The 21,382-nt window shown below is 36.7% G+C and overlaps 1 protein-coding gene across 1 annotated transcript in view; it reads left to right on the top strand.

Moving 5' to 3' along the window:
- Positions 1–21,382, top strand: part of cxadr (CXADR Ig-like cell adhesion molecule) — a 50,499-nt gene that overhangs the window by 16,284 nt on the left and 12,833 nt on the right. The window contains exon 2 of the mRNA XM_084400810.1: positions 18,230–18,399. Within this exon, the coding sequence (XP_084256936.1) occupies positions 18,230–18,399 (170 nt within the window). The remainder of the gene's footprint in view (positions 1–18,229; positions 18,400–21,382) is intronic.

Raw genomic sequence — 21,382 nt, 5'->3', positions numbered from 1 at the left:
TCACTTGCAGAACCCACCCAAGCTGAAGCCTCAGGCTTTCCTGGCCTGCAAAATAAAATAACAGTTTTTAAGGCTCTTGGCTACAGTGTGAAATATTTCAAATGAAATGTCAGGTTTGATTTCTGTAAAATTGAATGCATCAGATACATTTGTCACCATATAGGTTTATGGCGTGTCATTTTTTGCGAAGCCATTCTGTTGTTCTGCTTGACTTATTTATTCAGAGTGTTTTGCAAGATGATTTAAATGAAGATTAATACTCTGTCTTTTTCTGTCTCATATATATCCTACCTATTGTGGTTTAAAAAGGTTCCATGTTAATGGAGATTTGAGTAAAAATACAGCATTTGATGCATTTTAGGTTTTCATTTTAGCCTTTGTCAAATTAGAAGTTAGTGTATGAGCACTTCAGTGTTCTTGCACAACTTTTGGCTCTAAACACAAGCTCTCTCTGATTCTTTGATTGAGGTTTCTTGCTGAGAGTGAAAGCCTGTTAGCTGAGATCAGACACTTTCATTGAGATTACTGGGTTGAGCTGCCTGTCTGACCCTGACTGATCTATAAGCTGAGAGACATCTGTCTGTCTGTTTGACCACTCCTGAATTAACCTCTTTGGATTCAAGACCAAGAAGCTTCTAGTATCACTGTGTGCATGTGCAAATGAGTGCATGTTGTGTGGGCTTATTGGCTTTCAAAGCACATGGGCAGTTGAGCTTGAGAAGCAAGTGACTTTTGTAGGAATATTATCAGATTTCATCAATAAGTGACTTTATTTGATGAATTATATGCAGGTTTAACAAATATGCAGGTTTAACTTTATATAAATGTTTCATTTTAGTTCTGTAGAGAGTCTATAATCTATTTTAAGAATGTAATATTTGACTGTGAAAAGGTCATCTGTGTGTTTTCTGGTCTGGTGAATGTGGCTTTGTTAAACAAATATGTCCAGGTGTGAGCTGGATACTGATGCGAGCCATAATCTACCCAGAAGGCTTCCACTGCTTCACTGTCCTCATATTGCCCTCCAAACATCAACAAAATCAAATATGGTGTTTTTAGGCCTACTTAACAGCAAAAGATATGTTTTTTGTTTGTTTGTTAGCAAGTATTGAAACTACTTGGATCGAGATGAGTAGGCCTATGTTAGATCTGAAGGTTGTTTAAGTATTTGGAAATTATGCTTTCCCACAAAAGCTTATAGACTACAAGATTCTCTAGCCCAAAATTAGTCATTCTGCCAGATATTCTTAGATGAAGTCATTTTATATAGGCCTAGTGTATTCCTGGAATGGTGCTGCATTTAAATAATGACACAATTAAAGGTGGTGTGGAGGAGGAAGGCAAGCTGTTAAATAAACAACTGGGAAATGGCAGAAGAAGAACAGGCACACATAAATCTCTGCATTCACAGTAGATGGAGGTTTTGTGTGTCCCTTTAAATGCAAATGAGCTGTTGTTCAATGTAATAATAATACTAACACTAATACAAATAAATTGATCAAAACTTAATTTTTTTAAGGAATAAACAAAAAATGTCTTCCATGTTTTAATTTTAACAGTAAAGCTCATTGTGCAGCACATCGTTTGACAAAAAAGTTTAATTTCATACGTTTAAAAGAAATTTAATTTATTTTGTCTTCATTTGATTACCTGAAAAAACAACACAGAATTTGTGTGAAAAAAAGAAAGGCAAAGTGTATTTCATGTACCGAGACCTTGCTGCTATATCACTTTCATACACATCCAGTGGCACTGTTGGTGCAGTTTTACATTTTATCTACAGTCAAGATGATGCTCCACTCTCTCCTCATTCTGCTGATAATAGTGCCATTTTGTGACAACCCACAGAGTGTCGATCTTCCTTTCTATCTTTTTTATCACCAGGTGAAGTTCTTTTCCTCTAAACGGAGTTTGCTCTTGCATGTCTGTAATGTTACTTACTCTTTGAATGGTTAGGAGAATCTTTTTAATTCAAAGCAAAGGCAAAGTGAATTTCATGCACCGATTGGTCCATTCCCTGTTGAATGTTGAGCGAAACATGGATTGCATATTGCATGCGTGTATGGTGCCACACAATGTGCTGTGCCCCACAGCAGGCTTGTGATGCATATTCAGTTTTTTTTTTTAAGCAGACCTTGCTGCTATATATCACATTCATACACATCCAGTGGCACTGTTAGTGCAGTTTTACACTATTATCTATACAGTCCAGTTACTTCACTCTCCCATCATTCTGCTGATAGTGTCAAAGAATGTCCATCTTCCTTTCGATCTTTTTTATCTTCTATACGTTTTTTTTCTTCTCTATACAGAGTTGTTGTGTGGAAATGGCATTTGCTTTAATGTTTGACATTCAGAGAGTCTCTTTCTTCCTCTTCCTCAGTAATAGACCCTGACAGATTTGCTGAGCCTGAGGGAGCAACGCACACAGAGGTGCGCTCAACACACCTGCTGGTTTGTTTTTCTTGCTTGTGTGTAATGCATGAGATCGCTCATCATATTGAGACCATGTTCACTGCTGTGGTCCATACAGATTGGCCTGTGTGGAGTTGATTTAGTGTGTGTTATCGTCAGCAGGGCTGGGTGTGATCTGATAGTGCTATCACCTAGTGACTAAAGTCCTATCTTTACTGTCCTGCTGTGACTTTAAAAAAAAACACCAGCTAAAACCTGCATGGGGGGAGGTCGTCATTTTTAGACATTTTTTTTTTAATTACATTTATCTCACCTAAATGTTTGCTCGCTCATTGCGTTTTTACAATGGGGAAATTTTGTAGAAAACTGTGGCAAGCAAATTGTGCCAAAAGAGCTCTCGTTGACTGCCCACTTCCGTGAAGTAGGCTACTGTAAATGACGTATGTCATTCTCGCTGTGATCTCAATACTTCATTTGTATATATCTACATCATTTTTTATAGGGTATATTGTGAAATATAAAAATGTTTCTAGTGTTGTCAAAAGTACCAACTTCGGTACCAAGTCGCTCCACATGGGGGTGAATGTAGTCATTGATGTATATTTACAACATGTTTTTGAAGCACTGATCGTTGTAGCCAATCACAGACCTATGAGTGTGTGAACACAATGGTCAATCATTGGTGTTTACGATTCCGCTCAACAGCGCTCAAAGCATCATATTTAAAAAATGTAATTACCCAAGTCTGTACTTTTGACAACACTAGTTTTTTAAAAATCTATAGTTTTGTGTTTTTCAAAACAATATCCAATTAGAAAGCGAGATGATGGAAGACGGACGCAGTCATGGTGCAGCACAAAGTGAAATTGATGTGGACAGCAGAAATGGAGGATCAGCTTGTTGATAATTGTTCCAACAACAAAATCATTCCAAACACTTATCGCAATTTTTTCCTGCATGTTGTTCGGCATGCTTATTCTGAAGTCTCGCGAGATTTTGCGAGATTTCCTGTGTTCACAGTCAAGACTCTGGTTGAAAATCTGTTCGTGTGTGCTGTCTTTGTCACATCATGGCACACCACAAAAACGGTTAAATCTAGGATTTTTTGTCCTCATGTTTGTGGTCTATCACATTTTGAAAATCTTATAAATTGTAAAACATCTTTTGGTGTGTACCCAGCATAAGTAGATTAAGATTAGTAGATTACCTTTTTGTCTTTTTGTCTGATTTTCAAATGCTTTTTTGATTATTAAAGTTAGTAATGTTATTATACTCATTGTAGCTGGTTGGTTTGATTCCTGGCTCCTTAAATGCCAAATTCAAATGGGTATGAATTCTAGAACATGTTCTGGACCTGTGATGATCTGTCGAGTTAAAGTGCAGTGCTGGTAATGGCATTGTGCCCATTCAGACAATGTCACTTATCTTTTGTCAAGTGCTATTGATTTACACAGGCACACATTTTATCAAATCCACAGCTTGCCAAGCTCCCAGTGGAGCCATCATTGGAAATACAATATTCTGTAGATGAAAATAAAATGCTGTTGCAGCCCGGGGCAGATGCTGTGTCTGGAAAACACCCACAGTTTTAATCCTAAACTAAACTAAACTCTTTGTCCATGGAAAAATTACTTCCACATTTTCCACCATATGTTAAGCGATTCTTTTCCCACTAAGTCTTGTTAAAGGTTTTGGGTGAGTGTGTGTGAACTAGTTGCCATTATCTTGGGGACTACTGGCTGGTTCTGTAGGGAAAGCGATATGTAGAACTGCATATGACACAGACTCATCTCCTTCTTCCAGTCTGCCCAAACCTCACGACCCCGCTATATACTCTCTAGGAGTCACGATAAGACACTACTGTTCAAAAGTTTGGGGTCGATAAGCATAAAGTCTTATGCTTCATTTATTTGATCAAAAATACAATAAAAACAGTAATATTGTGAAATATTATTCCAATTTAAATTAAATTTATTTTAATATACTTTATTATAATAGCTTATAATTTTTTCCTGTAATTGCAAAGCTTAATTTTAAGCAGCCATTACTACAATCTTCAGTCTCACATGATCCTTCAGAAATCATTCCAGTGATTTGGTTCTTTAGAAACCACACATCTCATTATTATCAGTGTTGAAAACTGTTGTGCTGCTTTAATATTATTGTGGAAACAGAGATTAAATTTTTTCAGGATTCTTTGAATAGAAAGTTCAAAAGACCATTTATTTGAAATGGAAATCTTTTGTGACATTATAAATGTCTTTACTGTCACTTTTTATCAATTTTAAAATTTAGTCACTTTGAAGATGTGTTAGTTGAACTTTTGAACTTTTAGGTGGAGGACAGATTTCACAGTAAGTGCTGCAATGTTTTTCCCTGCTGATCTCATAGCAGCAGGCTGACCTGTATAAGAGGTTTGAGCGATGCCTGTCCCTTACATCAGGGAGGATTTTAATCTATTACATGCTATATACTTACAGAATGTATCCCTGTGAGTGTATCTGCTGGCTTATCTGCATTCTGTTAACATTACAGTCCAGTAGTTTGTATTTCAGAATATGAGCAAGCTTTGTATGTGCATGTATGCATATGTTGAAGCGACTAATTAGTTTTTCAGTAATTGCAATGTCTGTCTATTTTCAGTGATTTTTCTGAGTGCATGCTTGGCTAATTTCATTGGACTGTTCAAATTTGGCCTATTTCTTATTTTGCTAAACAAATTAAACTGCACACACAGATTGATGTTCATTTAATATAATTGTTTCTGAGTGGTTGCGTTTGGTGGAGATATAATCAGTTCTGGGACGTGCCTATAACCTTTTCTAGGAAACAAAACTTAAACTATCAAGGATTCCCTGGATTGGTGACGAGAGCACCAACTACATAAGGGATTTGTGAAGTCATGCTGTCAGAATAAATTGGTACTCTGTATTTTTCTCTAAAACTGCGCTCTGTCTCACCAACATACTTTTCAAGCATTCCTGCTGTGGTCAAAATTTGGCAGGTGTTCTATATGTTAAGCTGCAGAGAAGCCAGCCGCAATGACGGTTTTAGGCCAGCCCTCTCTTTCATAAGCAGCCATTGCTAATAACTCTGAGAAGAGGCCTCGTTACTGCCAAACTAGTTTGGGTCTTTAATCCTTAATTGAGCACTGCGGTTCAGGAGAGAATGTTCTAGAATGATATTCACGCTCTGTCAGTCTGAGCCCTCCGCTCTCTTGGCCCCTCCGAAATCATTAAAGACATGCGTGAGAACTTCAAGCCGTTGTGTGTACATGTGTGAGTGTGGGATTATGTGTGCCGGTTTTACATATGATTGGTGTTGTAGCTCTCAATTAAACAGTTAATTTAATGGGTGCTCAAGGTTTTCTGCTCTGTAAAGAAGACCAGCCCTGAGTTACTGATCAAAGACTGTTAGTAGTCTGGTTTTGTCAGATTAGAAATACACAAAAATGAGATGTATCCACGTTTAACTTCTCTTCTGCCCACCCAACTGTATGTATGTTCTGCAAGACCAATTCAACATTTTATTGGACTGTTCCGCTTTTAATGCAGAAAATGCAGAAAACATGTTTATGAAGTAAGCTCACTTAACGACTTTAGTAAGATTTTACCAGAAAATGTTTTAGAATTTTTATCATATGTTAATGTTAAAAATCTTGTATAATATTAATTACGTTTTTTTTTCTGTTTGCTTGTTTTTTATTGATATTGTAATACGTGTAACTTGTATTTTTGTAATTCGTTTTTTTGCCACGAAGATAGCCACAGATGCTGGCATGGCATTAAATAAAACTATACTGATAGGCTACTTCTCATCTGCCCCCTGGAAGAGAAGATTTATCAATTTACATCTTCATTCCTGTCTCATCCATGGCATTTTTCCCACCCGTCTTACTTGTACTGTAAGCTTTGTTCTCACTGTGAGCTTTATACTTCACAGTTTCTCAAATAACATTGTTCACCAGGGATACCACACACATTTTCTTCCTGTAACTTCAATGTTGTAGTCACTCTGTTTTGTAATACAGTATTACAATTTATTCACGCTCCAAACATGCCTCTTGTCATAAACAAGAAAAAGTGCAACAAAAAATTATCCAGAGACAGAGCAGTGTTTATTTTTTTAAGCTGCTTTGTGATTTTAGTTGTTGTGGGAATAGTTTTGATATGTAAGGCAGATGGAAGAGGTCACTGAACCGGTGGATTTAGTTCCGATTGGGTGTGTCGTCTGATGGCTCAAGTTGTATATGTGAGTTTGTTTGACACTGATTGAAAAAGAGAGACAGACTGTGGAAATATATGCGTTTCTAGATTAATGTAGGTCCCAGTAGTCAGGAGAGATTTATGGATTCAGCAGTCTCTCTTCACCTGGGGTCTTTCTCCTGGACTGGCCTCTCAGCAAGCACTGACCGGGCACATGATCCTCCTCTCTTTACAGGAAGGGTTTGCTCCTGTTAGTCTATTTTCTTGATTTCTATCAAGAAAGAGAGCGAGACCATGATCATATCTTAAATAGATGGTTCCCCCAAAAATGAAAATTGTCATTTACACAGACTTGTGTGATTCCAAACTTGTAAGACTTTCTATATTTCTTCTTTTTTAAACTTATACAATTCTAATCTTGTGATTTGTTTCAGTTCCACAGATTAAAATTTTTCCAGGTAATGTTTCGAGTTACTTGGAATGTGTCGTGACTAAGCTAACATGAAATTTGTGCCTATAGAAAAATTCCACAGAATTGGAACGCCTGTTTGTAAATATTTGGGCTAAATTGATTATGCATTCAGCTACCAAGAGGTATGTAGTGCTTTCTGCTCTGTATTACAAATTTTACAATGTTTAAATCCATTCCGCACAAAATGGCACAGAAAAAGCAAAAATATTCCAAGTAGGCCTCGATATAACTCAAACGGATCTTTTTACAGTTATTATTTGCAAAACACTACAAGTTATTCTGTCCTTACAGGATTTTGTGATCACAAGAATTAATCCAAAATCGAATGCAATAATTTATTTTTTTATGAAAATTTTTTGTAAAAAAAAAAAAAAAAGTAAACAAAAGGGGTTGGTCAATATAAGCAAATAAAAATCCGTCATTCTGAGACCAAACAAATTAATAATTAAATTAATAATAATAATTCAAAACATTTAAAATGTACAGTAAGTTCAAATTAGTCCCATCAGGATTTCGTGACTTTTATTTCTGTTTATTGTATACCAGATTCAGCTTTGGATATTTCTGCCACAATTTTTCATTTATAAAGTATGAAGCACTTTTGCGGTTGTTGTTTTTTTTTTTTTTTTTTTTATATGTACAACTTGTCAGTGATGCACTGCTCTGTGATCAGTAGTAAATGCTGCTCCATCTGAAAGCTCTGCAAGTTTGAGTCGCTTATAACGTGAATTAGGGCTGCACGATTATGACAAAAATCATAATTGCCGATTATTCCCTTGAAATTGTAATTGCGATTATTAATTACGATTATCACAATTTACATTGAAAAAAAAAATATATATATATATTGTAAAGTATGGACTAGTGGTTCGTTTAGGATGGGAGCACTACAGAAAGATTCCGGCCAGAGAATCCTTTATCAGCTTTATTTCCAAGATCAGGATGCCAATATACAAGTTCAAATGTATGTGGTTTTTCATAAAACGCACACGAAAGTAAAGAAAAGGGTCTCCGAGTCTTCTCTCATCATCCCTGAGCACGAACAACTGAGCAGCGCACTGCATTTCCTGTCCAGGCGCAGTTCACGTGATGGAGCGTTCAAACGCACATAGGAAACTTCAGCGCTGAACAAATAGGCTTTCAGGCATATATATATATATATATATATATATATATATATATATATATATATATATATATATAGGCATATTATAATACATGTTTACTTAAAAATTGTTAACACACAAAGTACTGTCCCCCTTTACTTAACATGCATATAAATTGTAAGAATATGACTAATAGTAAAGACTACTAATAAATAAACATTAGGTCTATGCTAAAGCTATTAAATAGCAGTCCCAAACTAGTTTTTGTTAATACAATGTTGGTATGAGCCACCACAGTCATTTAAAAAATATAAAAAATAACACAAAGTGAAAATAAAGTTGCATTTTGGGGTTAATATTGAAACGACAGTTACCATGGTGAATACACAATATTAACAAGAACTGTTAATGAAACATGAAAACTGCTCCTGATGAATAGAATGAAAATCATACCTGCATACAAATCCTTCTCAGCTAACACCCGATGTACCAGTAACGTGATTTATTGGTATTTTACTTTTATTTCGTGACTTACTAATTTACAACGTAACGTTGCATGCTCGTAGTTTCCTTTGCACTTTATGTAATCGCGTATTACATTCGCGATTAGAAACCGTTATCCCCGTTATCACCCGTTATCCGACAGTAGCACTAACTGTTAATTAAAATCCGCACCCGACTCGACCCGCTTAAAATAGAACCGACACCTGACCCGCACCCGAAATAAAATCAGTTTAGCCAATCACATTAGGCACACTTACAAAAATGTTTATTGCCAGGTCATACAGAAGTTATTACACGACAATTAACACAAGGACAACTTCAGCTGAAGCTGTCAAAAGGCCGATACATGAAGAACATGGCTACATTACCACAAAACTAAGTAACCTTAACATTTTACCAATCGCACAGACGCGGCTACAACATCATATCTGCCACACAATTTCGTCTAGCCTACATACATTTTGGGTTCAAACACGCCCTGCACACCACACATACTAAATAGTGTTAAATGTGAAAAATACTTTTCGATAGAACTGCTTTGTTACCACAGTTATCTGCGTGCTTCCTCAGCGATGAAGTTCCACATGCGGCTATCCAACACGAAAACAATATATGCCTTTCACAATATTTTCTTCAGATAACTCCAAATTTCTCCCACACACTGGACTTGATTTTTGATGACGTATTGCCGACAACTTTACAATCTCCACTAGCTGTTCTTTTCTTCAACTCCTCAGCATCCATCTCGACGACTGCAAGCAGATCGCGCGCGCGGTTATGATGAATTAAAAAAAATGAAAGTAGCCTAGGTAACATTATAGATCCTGGGAGGGCGTGGCGCGTCGGCACAAATAAACTGATGTGGATTTTAAATTATTTTATCAACTTGAAATACAGGCATATTTTTGTAGATGTGTTACTAAAAATATGCATATTTTTACGTTTGCATGTGATTGTTTTAAACCTGTGTTTCCCCTGTTTGTATTGAGGTTAATACAATTAATAGATGAAACATTGCTTGAGATGTCTGTTTTTTTGGAGTAGAAAAAAGTACACACATTTAAAATCAGCGCGTGTGTGTGTAACATGCTGGGACACACAAGGTGGTATAGGTACATGTACATGTAGTATAGGTAGGCTTTGTTATGGAAAAATAGAGTATCCATCGCTACTGTAAAGTAAAATTAAAAATATTATAATAATTTCCTACCTATCTCTTGCTGCCACTGAAAACAAAACAAAAAAAAACAATCCCTACCGACCCATGACCTCAACTGACAACCAACAGGAACCAAACTTTTTTTTTTGGCCTAATCCCAATACAACAGAAAACTAAATCAAGTATTTCCAGCATAAAGTGTGGGAGTCTTACTCTTAACCATAGACAAAGGAGATTCCTACTATGGAAAAGTGTTGCATTATTTGTGGCGGGGGAGGGGTGTGTTTGAGTGACCTAGAGGTGGGCAGGGAAAATGTAAATGGTTTTGCATTCATTACTGTGTTTGTCTCAGGGTTAGAGAGCAGAGGGGAGAGGAAAGGTCACTAGTTCTTTGTCTGAAGGGCAGAAAAAGGAGTGGAGGAGGGAGTTGATGCTAAGCAGATGCTAGGGGAAATGAGAGCAATGGCCCATTGGCTCAGGCACCTTATAAAATAAACAGCCTCTTATTCTTTGAGGACGAGAGAGTCAAAGATTCTCATCACTGATAAGAGATCCGCTAACGGTGCTTTACACTGCCGGCCACTGACTTTTTCTTATTTCTGTTCAGTTAATTTCCTCTTCAGATTATTTATTAACAGGAATGGTAGCGAAATGTTATTAGGAGGCGTATTTGCAGAAAAGGCATGAATACATTTACATGTAATGATTTAGCAGATGCTTTTATCCAAAGTGACTTACACATGAGAAAAAGCATGAGGAATTTATCATGCTGGAGTCAACAATATTAGCACTACTGAAGAAAAGTAGAATAGTACAAATTTTAAAACTGATGTGGTGTTTTTTTTGTTTTGTTTTTCATGCTAATGGATTAATTAAGGGCTTATTGGCATGTGTTCCCTGTTGGTCAATGTGTGTTTGCGTACCACTGCGCAGGCTGTTCACGTACGCTGTACACAGAGTGAGAATGGCAGGCAAGCAGCAACAACAACCAGACTCTCATCGTGGAACCCCTGGCATGCAAGAAATATTACTATACACTGATACGTTTTGCTAGCTAAACAAACCGAAAACTTGCTGCATCTAATTCCGTTTTTTAGGGTTTTGTTTACTGTTATTAACTGTACTACTTTTCTCACTGGTGAATGACACATGATGTATTGCAGTAACGTTGTCTCCGGTCTTCTGGGTTGTCTCCATGCTTTCAGGAGGCGTGGCTTTGGACGGCGATTTGCAGGGAGGGTGGGACGTACGCTTTTAGTGCTATGAGGCTGAAGTTATCATTTTCCAAGATGTCCTACTGCACCTTTAAATAATTGTTGAATTGGCACAATATTAATGTGCTCTTCTTCTGCTCTTGTTTCTTTGTGCTGTGACTACTTAACATAATTATCTTTAACTCTTAAAGCCAAACATTTGACTCAATCCAGATGTTGGCTGTAGGGAGATGTTGTTTCATTTAAAAAAAAAAAAATCCATATATTATTCAAATGAATTATTGCATATTTAGGCCCTTTGCTTCCTGCTCAGAGAGAGCGAGTAATTTTAAACTAGCTGGCGTCTGCAGTGTTTTTTAAATGGGAATTATCGGCAAGTAGTAATCCTTCCTTCCCCATCCTGGAAAATATGCCATGCATGCCACGATCCTCTCTAGAGCTGTCACACTCTGCTTTGTCATTTTTCTTCTTCTGCCGGAACCCCAAAATAACTTCCACTTCACTGCTGCTTATAAAATGAGAGTTTATTTCAGCAAGAGAGATAGAGAGCTCAGTTTGTACTCCAGCCATCCTCGTATGACAACCTAATTACAATTCAAGTTGTGCTGTACTGTATGCAAAACAGCCACACATGCTGATATGTAGAACAATCTTGTTAGTTTTGAAATGCATTAACTGTGTTCTGTTTGTCTGTACACTAGAGGGATGGACTAAGATGTCTTATCGGCTATGAAAAGATTCTTCCAAATCTGCCTCCTGTTGCATATCATATATGTGGGGGTTGACCTTTCCTCAGTGTGGCTCAGATATCGCTGAATTGACTTTGGAAAATGGAAAAGTGACATGCATGATTTTAGTGTGGTTTTCAGCATGGTTTTTATAATTGATAAATGTCCTTCACTCGCCAGCAATCCTATTGACACGAGCACACTCACTCTTACCTCCTTGCACTTACAGTATTCAGACATGCCTGCACACATTTATAGTGTATTTCTTTTAATAGGGCTGCATGATATTGAAAAAACTAACATCGCAAAACTGACAATTGGGGTGTTCAACAAAAAAATAATTAGGGTGTTGGATAAACTCTTTACAGAAACCAACTCAAACCTTAAGTAACCATAAAGTCAACATTAAAAAAAAAAAACTTGTTACACTTTAGCAGATACTGCATTCCCACAGTTTTTGACCCATTTAATATGGCTATAAAATAATAATTATGATTTTTGTGATTCTAAAAAAAATTAAACTAACTGAGAAATGTTGTTATAATGCTGTTATACTGTCAAATAAAGAGTATTTAATAATAATAATAATAATAAAAAATCATAATAAAACTTATAAATTACCATGCTAATCCTAATTTTTACATCTTAATTTATTCTTGTAAAGGTTTAACCAACAAGGTTTCATTTTAGATTTCAGAGTGACATGTGGAACAGCAAATGAAGGGAGCTGCTCTGAGATGCTCAACTGTATCATGAAATGCACACATGTAAATGAAGAGTGTTGCACTTCACACCATAGCACATATCTTTAATACATTTTCTCAGTATTATGAAGTTCCACAACACGCCTTCAGTTTAATGTTGCATTGAAAGTGTCTAGAAAAACATAAATATAAGTAGCAATAGTATTGCTATACTTTTCTTAAACTGTTAAAATAGGCTAAATTGCGACCTAGCAACAGGCAGGGCGGCATTTATTGTGGGTCTGTTTATGTTGGTGTGCTCATTTCTGTATAAACATCCATAAATCTTCAATAAACCTACTTTTCTTTTTTTAAATCACTTCCTGTTTCTCTATCTTTCTAGTTTTGTTTATGGCTGTGCATTCTGTTTGTGGGCCCAGGTTTTTCTGTTACCTATGATTAACTTTATTACTTTGTTTTTCTGATCTGCAGCTGACTGTAATTGTTGTCTGCAATTTGAAACTGATTACCCCATAGCTGTTGTTAGTCTTTTGTTTACTGTCACTCTGTCTGTCCACACCAAGTCATTACTCTCCTCTCACTCAGCCTCCCCCACTTTTTTTGTTTGTATCGCTCACTCCTTCTTTCTTTATCTGCATTACCTTCCCCCCTTTTCTCTCATCCCCTCTCAGGCATTCTCAGAACGATGTGTTGCCAGGAGACAGGATTCTCTACCTATTATGAGTGCACAAAGGGGGTCTGCAATCACCAGTGCTGGGGCTCACGAGACCGGCGTGAGAGGGAGAGTTTGGAGGGGAATGGGAGAGCGGGAGATAAAAATAAATGGGGGACAGAGTGGAGAGTGTTGTGGTGGGCTTGTGGCCTCATTCTAGTTGGTCTAATTGCTTTCTTTTAAACCTCATAGGATTTGTTGTCATGCTCAGCTGGTGGAGGTCAAGAGCAGCCAGGCAGAGATGGATATTCTTAGAATTTAAGGCCCTCTTACTCCAGACCCCCACGCTTGGCGTCCCTTACACTTGAGATACAACTCTGTACCTGTGCAGTACCTGCTCATGTGACTACAAGTGTATTTTGAACTTGAGATTCTGTGATATCCCATGTAGTTTCAGTTGCATCAGCTTTACCGTATCTGTTGTTTATGTGGAGCAGTATTACATTATGTTTCTGCCCAGGCAGCAGATCCTGAGTCTGTTCTTGATTAATATCTCCTCTCATTTCCTTAATCTTAAGATTTTTTCATGCAGGCTTGTACTATTCTTTTTCCATTTCTACAGTGATTAGGCTACATGATCCGTGCAATGTAGCAAGTCTTGATTTTGTCTCTTTTTAAAATGGGCAGCAATTTTTTCTGCTTCATATTTGACTGGGATATTTGTTTAAATGTCAGTGTAATTTTAATATTAAAGAATTTTCAGAATAGTTATTTTATCTGGTGGTGTATTGATGGTGACACTCTGTTCTTGTTTTGTGGCAGTCAAAATGGTGCCCGATAATGTGAAAATGAAAAATGAATTGTGGTACGTCATGTGTAATTCATTTATTTTGATGCGAGGATGTTGATGTTAGCAAACCTTCAGCTTGCATTTTAATTGAGTGTTGGTTTCACTCACTCTTTTACCCAGTGGAGATAATCTAGTAGCACAGCACACTGAAATGAGGCCCATTCAATCACATTTTCCTCGCTGGCAATGAACCATTTGTGAAATGTCACTGCTGATGCTCACGCGGTCTTTACATGATTTTTGTATGCATGATTAATGTGCCGTTTAAGGTGATTGAAGATCAGATGTTGAATGAATGGTTATGATATTTAGAACGATTATACATCTGTTGGCTCTGTTAAACACGTTGTTATGCATGTGTACATTACTTGCGCAATGAAAATCACTTTTTTTGTTTGTAGCCATACTTAGTTGATATTCAGTTCATCATTCTTGATCTGTATTCTTGCTCTGCTAACGGCCGATATTGATTACTGACTTCCATCAGATAAGAAAACTGTTATGTACTATTCCATTTGCATGATTAGAGTTGAGAGAAAAACGGTGCGGTTGGAAAGGGGGGATTTTATTTGTAGCAAAGCTGGTTTAGACTGTTTTGTAATTTTTGGTAAGAAAGTTGTACGTTCTTTAGTAATAGAATTTTATAGATGTAAGAATCAAAAAATGGTAGTAGTTGTGAATGTGATTAGCATGGTAGTGGAGCTCAACACTACAGGCTTTACCAGATTTACGGCTCCAGATGGAGAGAGTAGGCCTAGGTGATTGAATGAAGTCATGTCCTCCACGCAGCCCTGATCTGTGCTTGAGAGCTGGCTATATTAATTAAAATTTAAATGAAATGCAGCCTTCAGCCAGGGTCACCAAAGGATCCATTCGTTTAAAGAATTACTTTGATCACTGGAAAACGAGCATATATTACTGCTAATGGGGGATTTCTGAATGGCCCATGCCAGCACTATTAATTTGTTGACTTCAGTGCCACTTTTCATTTGAATTATTATTATTATTCCTTGTTCTATAGCCTACACATTTGTAATATTTTTCAATCCCACAAATCAAAGCGTTGGTGATGCCCATAGGGAAATTCACACTCTGTTATAGGTGTGACATCTAAACAATCCTCTCTTATATAATGCTGTGTAACACCCCCTTTAGCTTCATTCAACTTTTTGTATTGTGTGAAATGTCGTTTTAAAAGCTGATTTACAACCAGTCCACTGTTCGTGTCTAAAGAGAAGAACTTCATGGGACTGATCTCAGGTTAATAGCTAGAGGCAACCTCTTCAACAGGGATGGGCAACTTCGATAGTGACGAGGGCCAACATTATTTCTTTCTTTCATACCAAGTTACTCATTCCAAATGACTAATCCACACTCACAACTTTTACACAGTCTTACTCAATTTACTTTTTATTAAGGGAAATCAATTTATAATTATGTATAATGTAATTTGTTTTTAAAGATTTAATTAACAATAAAACTTGTGAAATTATGCTAAAATGGATGGGAAACTTTGTCAGTTGACAAGCAATATTAGCTTACCCCAACAAGCAAATGAAAACATCTCAATTGCAATCTGTAAATTTGCAACAAACAAATGTATAGAGGTCTTATTTTTTTATTACAAGCCTAGAGAACATTCTCAAATCAACCTCAAAGTTAAAAAGTGCTTATTCAAAAAAAATTGGTATTACCATAATCCACATATTACCATGAAAAAAACCAACTATTTTTAAAAATGTATAAAACATAATTAAGTGCATACATTTTTGTCATGCATTTGGCAAAAAGGTTTTTGTTGAATGCATTTTACCTTGAAATCTAAGACAAATGCAACTCAAGTGTCACTGGTTTATCTTTTATACTTCTCATTAACCATTCTCTTTGCTTAACTTCCATTCCGTGCCGATCCGAGCCGGCCGGTACGGATATGGTTTTCGTTTTCCACTGAGGGTCTGATAATGGAGCTCTTTGGAATGTAATACAAATGAGTCAGTTGTTTTCTTGATAATGCATATGGGCTCGATATGCTATGTAAATAGCGATTGCATTATAGAGGATGATCAGATATTTATTATAATTGTATTATTAATTTGTTCACATTTCTCAAATAGCACGTTTACTTTAATAGCTACGGAGAAACCGGTAGCCAGGCAACAGACAAGTGACCGATCCTGAGTGGCGACGTCACTACACGCACTCTAGCAGCCCTGTTCGACACGGTTGGTTAATTCTGGGCCGAAAACGGTTTGTAATCGTGCCGTGCCGTACCGTACCAGGCTTAAGTGAAAATACTGGAAGAACCATTCCTTACCATTCTTAGAACCGTTCGACCAGACGGTGGGAAAGCAGTGCAGTGGTGTAATGGCAATTTACATTAAAATCTTTCACTACAGATATTGTTTCCAAACAAACTAAACATATGGGTGACTCCTTGAACTTGGTAAAAAGATAAACCATTCAAATCTTGACTGGAAAACATAATTTTTAATGTCATTTTTTATTTTTTTATTTTTTTGCTAATTTTAGTAAACTTTCACATTAGCGTGCACATCCTACGCTGTAATTAGTATGGCGATCGGCTGGAAAATATTTTTTTTAAATTGATCATCCGAGTGGTCCAGCGGGCCCGCATTTAAAGACATTGTGGCCCTTATAAAAAAAATTAAAAAGGACTTTCTTGTTCTAAAGTTTCAGCTCTGTATCACTGTGAATGTCTAAGGGCTGAGTCAACTGAAACTTTAGAAACATCCCACATGTACTCAGTCCTTTACAATTCCGTTTGGTCTTTTTTTTTTTTCAGCATTCATCCAGATTTTTTTTTTTATTACTTTTTACATATTTATTATTTTTATATATTAGTTTAATATTTGTTTATTCCTTTTTACTTATTTGTTTATTATTAGTATTTGTTAGTATAATTTTGAACACACATTTACCCATGTAATGGTAATAGCAACACTGAAGGTGACAACTGAATGTAGACTTTATGTAAATTCATGTCACTTCATTTCTGGTCATTCTTGACTAACAAAGAAATGGCGTTTACTATGCAGCATCAAGTTTTTAAGAGGAGCTTAAAAACTGTAATAAGTCTGGATTTGTTTAAAAAAAGAAAAGAAAAAGGCATTCCTACAGGCAGATGCTTTATTTTTGAGGTTTGTCTGACTCTTGAGCCCACGCCTGTACAGAACCCCACTGTTATCTGCTCTGTTAGTTGTCATTTACTAAATGATGTTCATTCCAAGAATAGATTATCTCTGATGTATTCATCTCGAGCCCTAATGAGGTCATGCAACATACATATCTTCTCATACCACAGAAATCAGTCATTGAGCACATTTACATGCACACCAGTACGCTGATAACTCACAAAAATCAGCTTATTGAAATAACCTGTTGTCTGGGTTTACATGCAAACCAATAACCCGACAACACAAGTAAACCGTGTTTGTAAGACTTTAATAATAAATCAGTTTATTTCCTGGTAGTGATGTCAAAATGTAATAATTTGCGTATCATTGCGTATCGAGTGTTTCATTTATGTCAAAGCATTACAAACCCAAGAAGAGTAGCAACATGTCAGCGGGAAATTTACAGCTCATATATTATCCTCTCGTGCAGTTACAGATGCAGAATTTTGACTGTACCACTTCTGCTGCTGCATGAGATTTCAAGAAAAGAGTGTGATCAAGTTTGCAATATATTTCCTCCGTACTGCAAAATGCTCTCTCTGTTTGGATGCGCTTAAATTCACAGTAATGATGCGTTCCTGTCACATATCATTCATGTGCACTTCAATAAGCTGACAGAAAGCAGGTTGATGTGTTTACATGCTGGGCGAAATCAGTGTTAGGGGCAAAAATGTAGCTATGACGATCAGTTTATGCTTAAGCCGTTTATGACCTTACTCCGATAAAGGAAAACAGGTTAACGTGTTTCCATGATCAAGGCATTGTCAGTTTATTAAACGCACTCATTGTTTAAAGGGTACTGCATTGTACGGGCTTTGAGTGATAATCACTACACTGATGCTAAAACCATGCAATGATGTGAAAAGTGAAACCATGTGACAAAACCATGTCAAAACCATCCAATGATGTGAAAAAAAACATCCTTCCTCATATTTATAGATGCAAGGGTGATGCAAATGATTGGTTTTGGAAAAAAGCTGCATCTTCATTGTTGTTAAAAAGCATCATCTTTTTTGTTCTTCTCAGGCTCAGCCTGTGGACTACAGATCACATCCACTGGTTCTACATCCATTGAGAAAGCCAGCGGAGAGACTGTGAAGCTGGACTGTCAGTTTACTCTTGCTACTGATGATTCTGGGCCTCTGGACATTGAGTGGACCCTGCAGCCCTCTGACAACCAGAAAGAAGAGAAAGTGGTGAGTATCTCATAACAATCACATTAAAGCATGTGAGAGAGAATGTCTCTCTAGAGGAAAGCATATTTGATGTCTCATTATTCAAAAGCCTGGGAGGTTTAGGTTTGACTTTGTCCCTTGTTCCCCATTGCCACTTTTCCTGTCACAAGTTCTTGTTTTCAGAAAAAACTAGCTCACAAAACTAGTTTGACTGCCTCTGTTGTATAAAGCAGAACAGTAACATTCCTTCTAAGTTATGTGTTCATTAACATGAGCAGCTCATGATCTAATGTTTTTAGTGTCGCACCCAAGGACCAGTTACAAACCATCATCAGCATCATACAAATAATTATTATATTTTCTAATCATATTAATATATATTCACAAAATTTTGGGGCAAATTGTGCAGCCTTATAAACAAGCATTGCAAACATGGAGCTTTTTCTTATACATCACAATTTGCTATTAGATATGGATATATTTGGATGGTATCGTCCTTAAAGGTTGTCCTTTCATTCTAAATTTGATCTTTGATCTGCATCAAGCAGGTGCCGGTTTGTGAGTATCACATCTGTCAGTAAGGGAAATGCTGCACACCACATTGGGTGTTTTATGAACACGTCCTGTTGTTTTAGTGCTCTGTAAAGTTGTTCCCTGGATGGATATGTGGCTCCACATAAAGGGTCTGATGAATGTGCTTTAGAGCTTTATTGGTTTTGGCAGCTCTTAGTTGATGTTATGTATTGATGTTTTTTGTGTTTGTATCTAAGTGATTATAGGTTCACTTCACTGTGAATTGTAGTCCGCAGAGGCACTGCTTTTTTTCTTGAGCCACACAAATGCTATCTCTGTAATATAGACCATAATTAAACCGTCCCTCACTTCTTTACAAAAGGCTGATTATGCCTTAACATTGGGCTTGCAGGTAGAGTAAGCAGCCAGAAATACTGCTTGTCTGCTGCAGCCCCTTCATACAGAGATTACCTCATACTCTTTCTCTCCAGAGATTATGCATTTAGCTGGGGACAGAATTGGGTCAGGAGCCCTCGATGGTCGATCTCCCTTTGGTATTCTTGCACCTCTCTTCCTATCTTCCTCTCTCACATGCTCTCTCTACTCCATCTTTTTTCTTCTCAAAGCTCCTTCATTTCTTCTGTCGTTTTACACCTAATATTTCATTCTATTTTTATCGTTCTCCCTTTCCCCTCACACTTCTGTTCCCCTCAATTGCTCAGTTTGCTGTTTGCTGGGTCGTCCTCATGGGAATAGACCTGCACTCTTCCCCCTCTGTTCTGCCAGGCTTTGCCCCAGGACTTGAGATTTGTCTTTGACCCACTTCATCGTTTTTAATGGTTTATAAGAAGTTGAAGGTTGAACGCGGGCTAGGTCCATGTTTTTTGTATTTTTGGAGAAAGTTCTAACAGTTATTGTGCCCCACTTTGTCCAGTGCTTTGCAATGCTTTACTCTTACTTTAGAAGCTATTATTTAAAGTATCTACATATTCACACTTTTCCAGATCATTTATATAGCTATATTGTGCTTGGAATGGCAAATATGGCCTGTATATGTAAGTATTGTTAGTGAGCGCATCATAGTTACGTATTTATTTCGAAACATAATTAACCAAGGGTCCCAAAACCCTCCAAACAAATGATTTTACTAAACAGAAGATCTACTTGTGTAAACGACAATCAAAGTACATAGAATAAACAAATAATATCCTGGTTGATGAGTGATGATCTTCCAGAGCTGTTTTAGCTGTGCGCTCTTATTCTATGGCGCATGGTAAATAAAGACCTGTCAATCTGAGTGATCGAACCAATCCAAGCATGCTCCAGCTGTAAAGCCGTGTCCGATATGGTTCTACACATCATCCCTACTATGTATCGATGAGTATCATTAAGACTTTAACAGTATTACTACTTTTACTGATATTGCTTATCGGTCTGGTATTTTAACTGTATTCTTATTGGTTCTTTTGTTATATATTTTTTATTAAAAAAAGAAAAACAAATAAAAAACATAATTAACATTGCTTTATATTCTGAGATGTAAAATAAATATTACTGCTGTCAATCTATTCACAAAAATTAACTAGATTAATCACGCTTTGTTTCTGTTATTTATCACGATTTAAAAACAGTTTTTATAAGTTGTTATTATATTTTATAGTGTAATAATTTCACAGTTAATCTCTAAATTAATGTACAAACATTTAATGGCATCTTTTTAGAATGAAGGCCAGTATCAAGTAAAATGTCTAAGTAAAATATTTTTTTTCTTCAATTTTAAACATTAATTATAGCCATTCAACATTACAATGTATTTGAAAGCAAACCGTCTTTTAACATTTATGCTTCAAAAAATATAACAACTTTTATTTTAAGTGAACTTAAAACAATCCTCACATGACCCCATAAGAAACGTCATATTTTACCTGTGCCCTTCCTACTTGTCTAACAGGTAGGAAATATACAGGAATTTAATAAGGTTATCAAACTGCACTGCATAAATGATAAATTAGATATAGATTAATCCTTATTAAAGCTACAAAAGTTCTTTAGTCAAGAGCGGCAAGTAATTGTTTGTTACCTTTGTGCTTTGATCAACATTAATAACAGACAGCATTAGTGGCTGCTGTCACTTTAAGACCTGACGCTGCTGCAGATGACGCGGATCTCATATCATTTTCTCACAACGTTCAAACGCGAAAGAACTTGATTCTGGCACGCTGTTTGTGCTCACTTTGCTGGCGCACGTCTTTCTGTGCGTCGTGTGTCAGGAGGACGTTCACAGATAGTATGTTCTCTTTTGTCTTGTCGCGCTTGAATGGTTTAAAAGCATTTGCATGAATAAAGCCGCCTGTCCGACACCAAACGACAGCTGTCGGACCAGAAGTCCTTCATTTCCAATGGAGAGTAGTACGGGAGCTGCGTGGCGTTCCGATCTTCGGATCCGATTTGAGATTCGGATGCGTTGAAAATCTGAACTTCTGCGGTTAGA

The sequence above is a fragment of the Rutilus rutilus genome (genome assembly GCF_951802725.1).
Source record: "Rutilus rutilus genome assembly, chromosome: 25".
NCBI classification, from domain to species: Eukaryota; Metazoa; Chordata; class Actinopteri; order Cypriniformes; family Leuciscidae; genus Rutilus; species Rutilus rutilus.
Note: the sequence above shows the minus strand (reverse complement) of the source record. Positions and strands in the feature narration are given on the sequence as shown.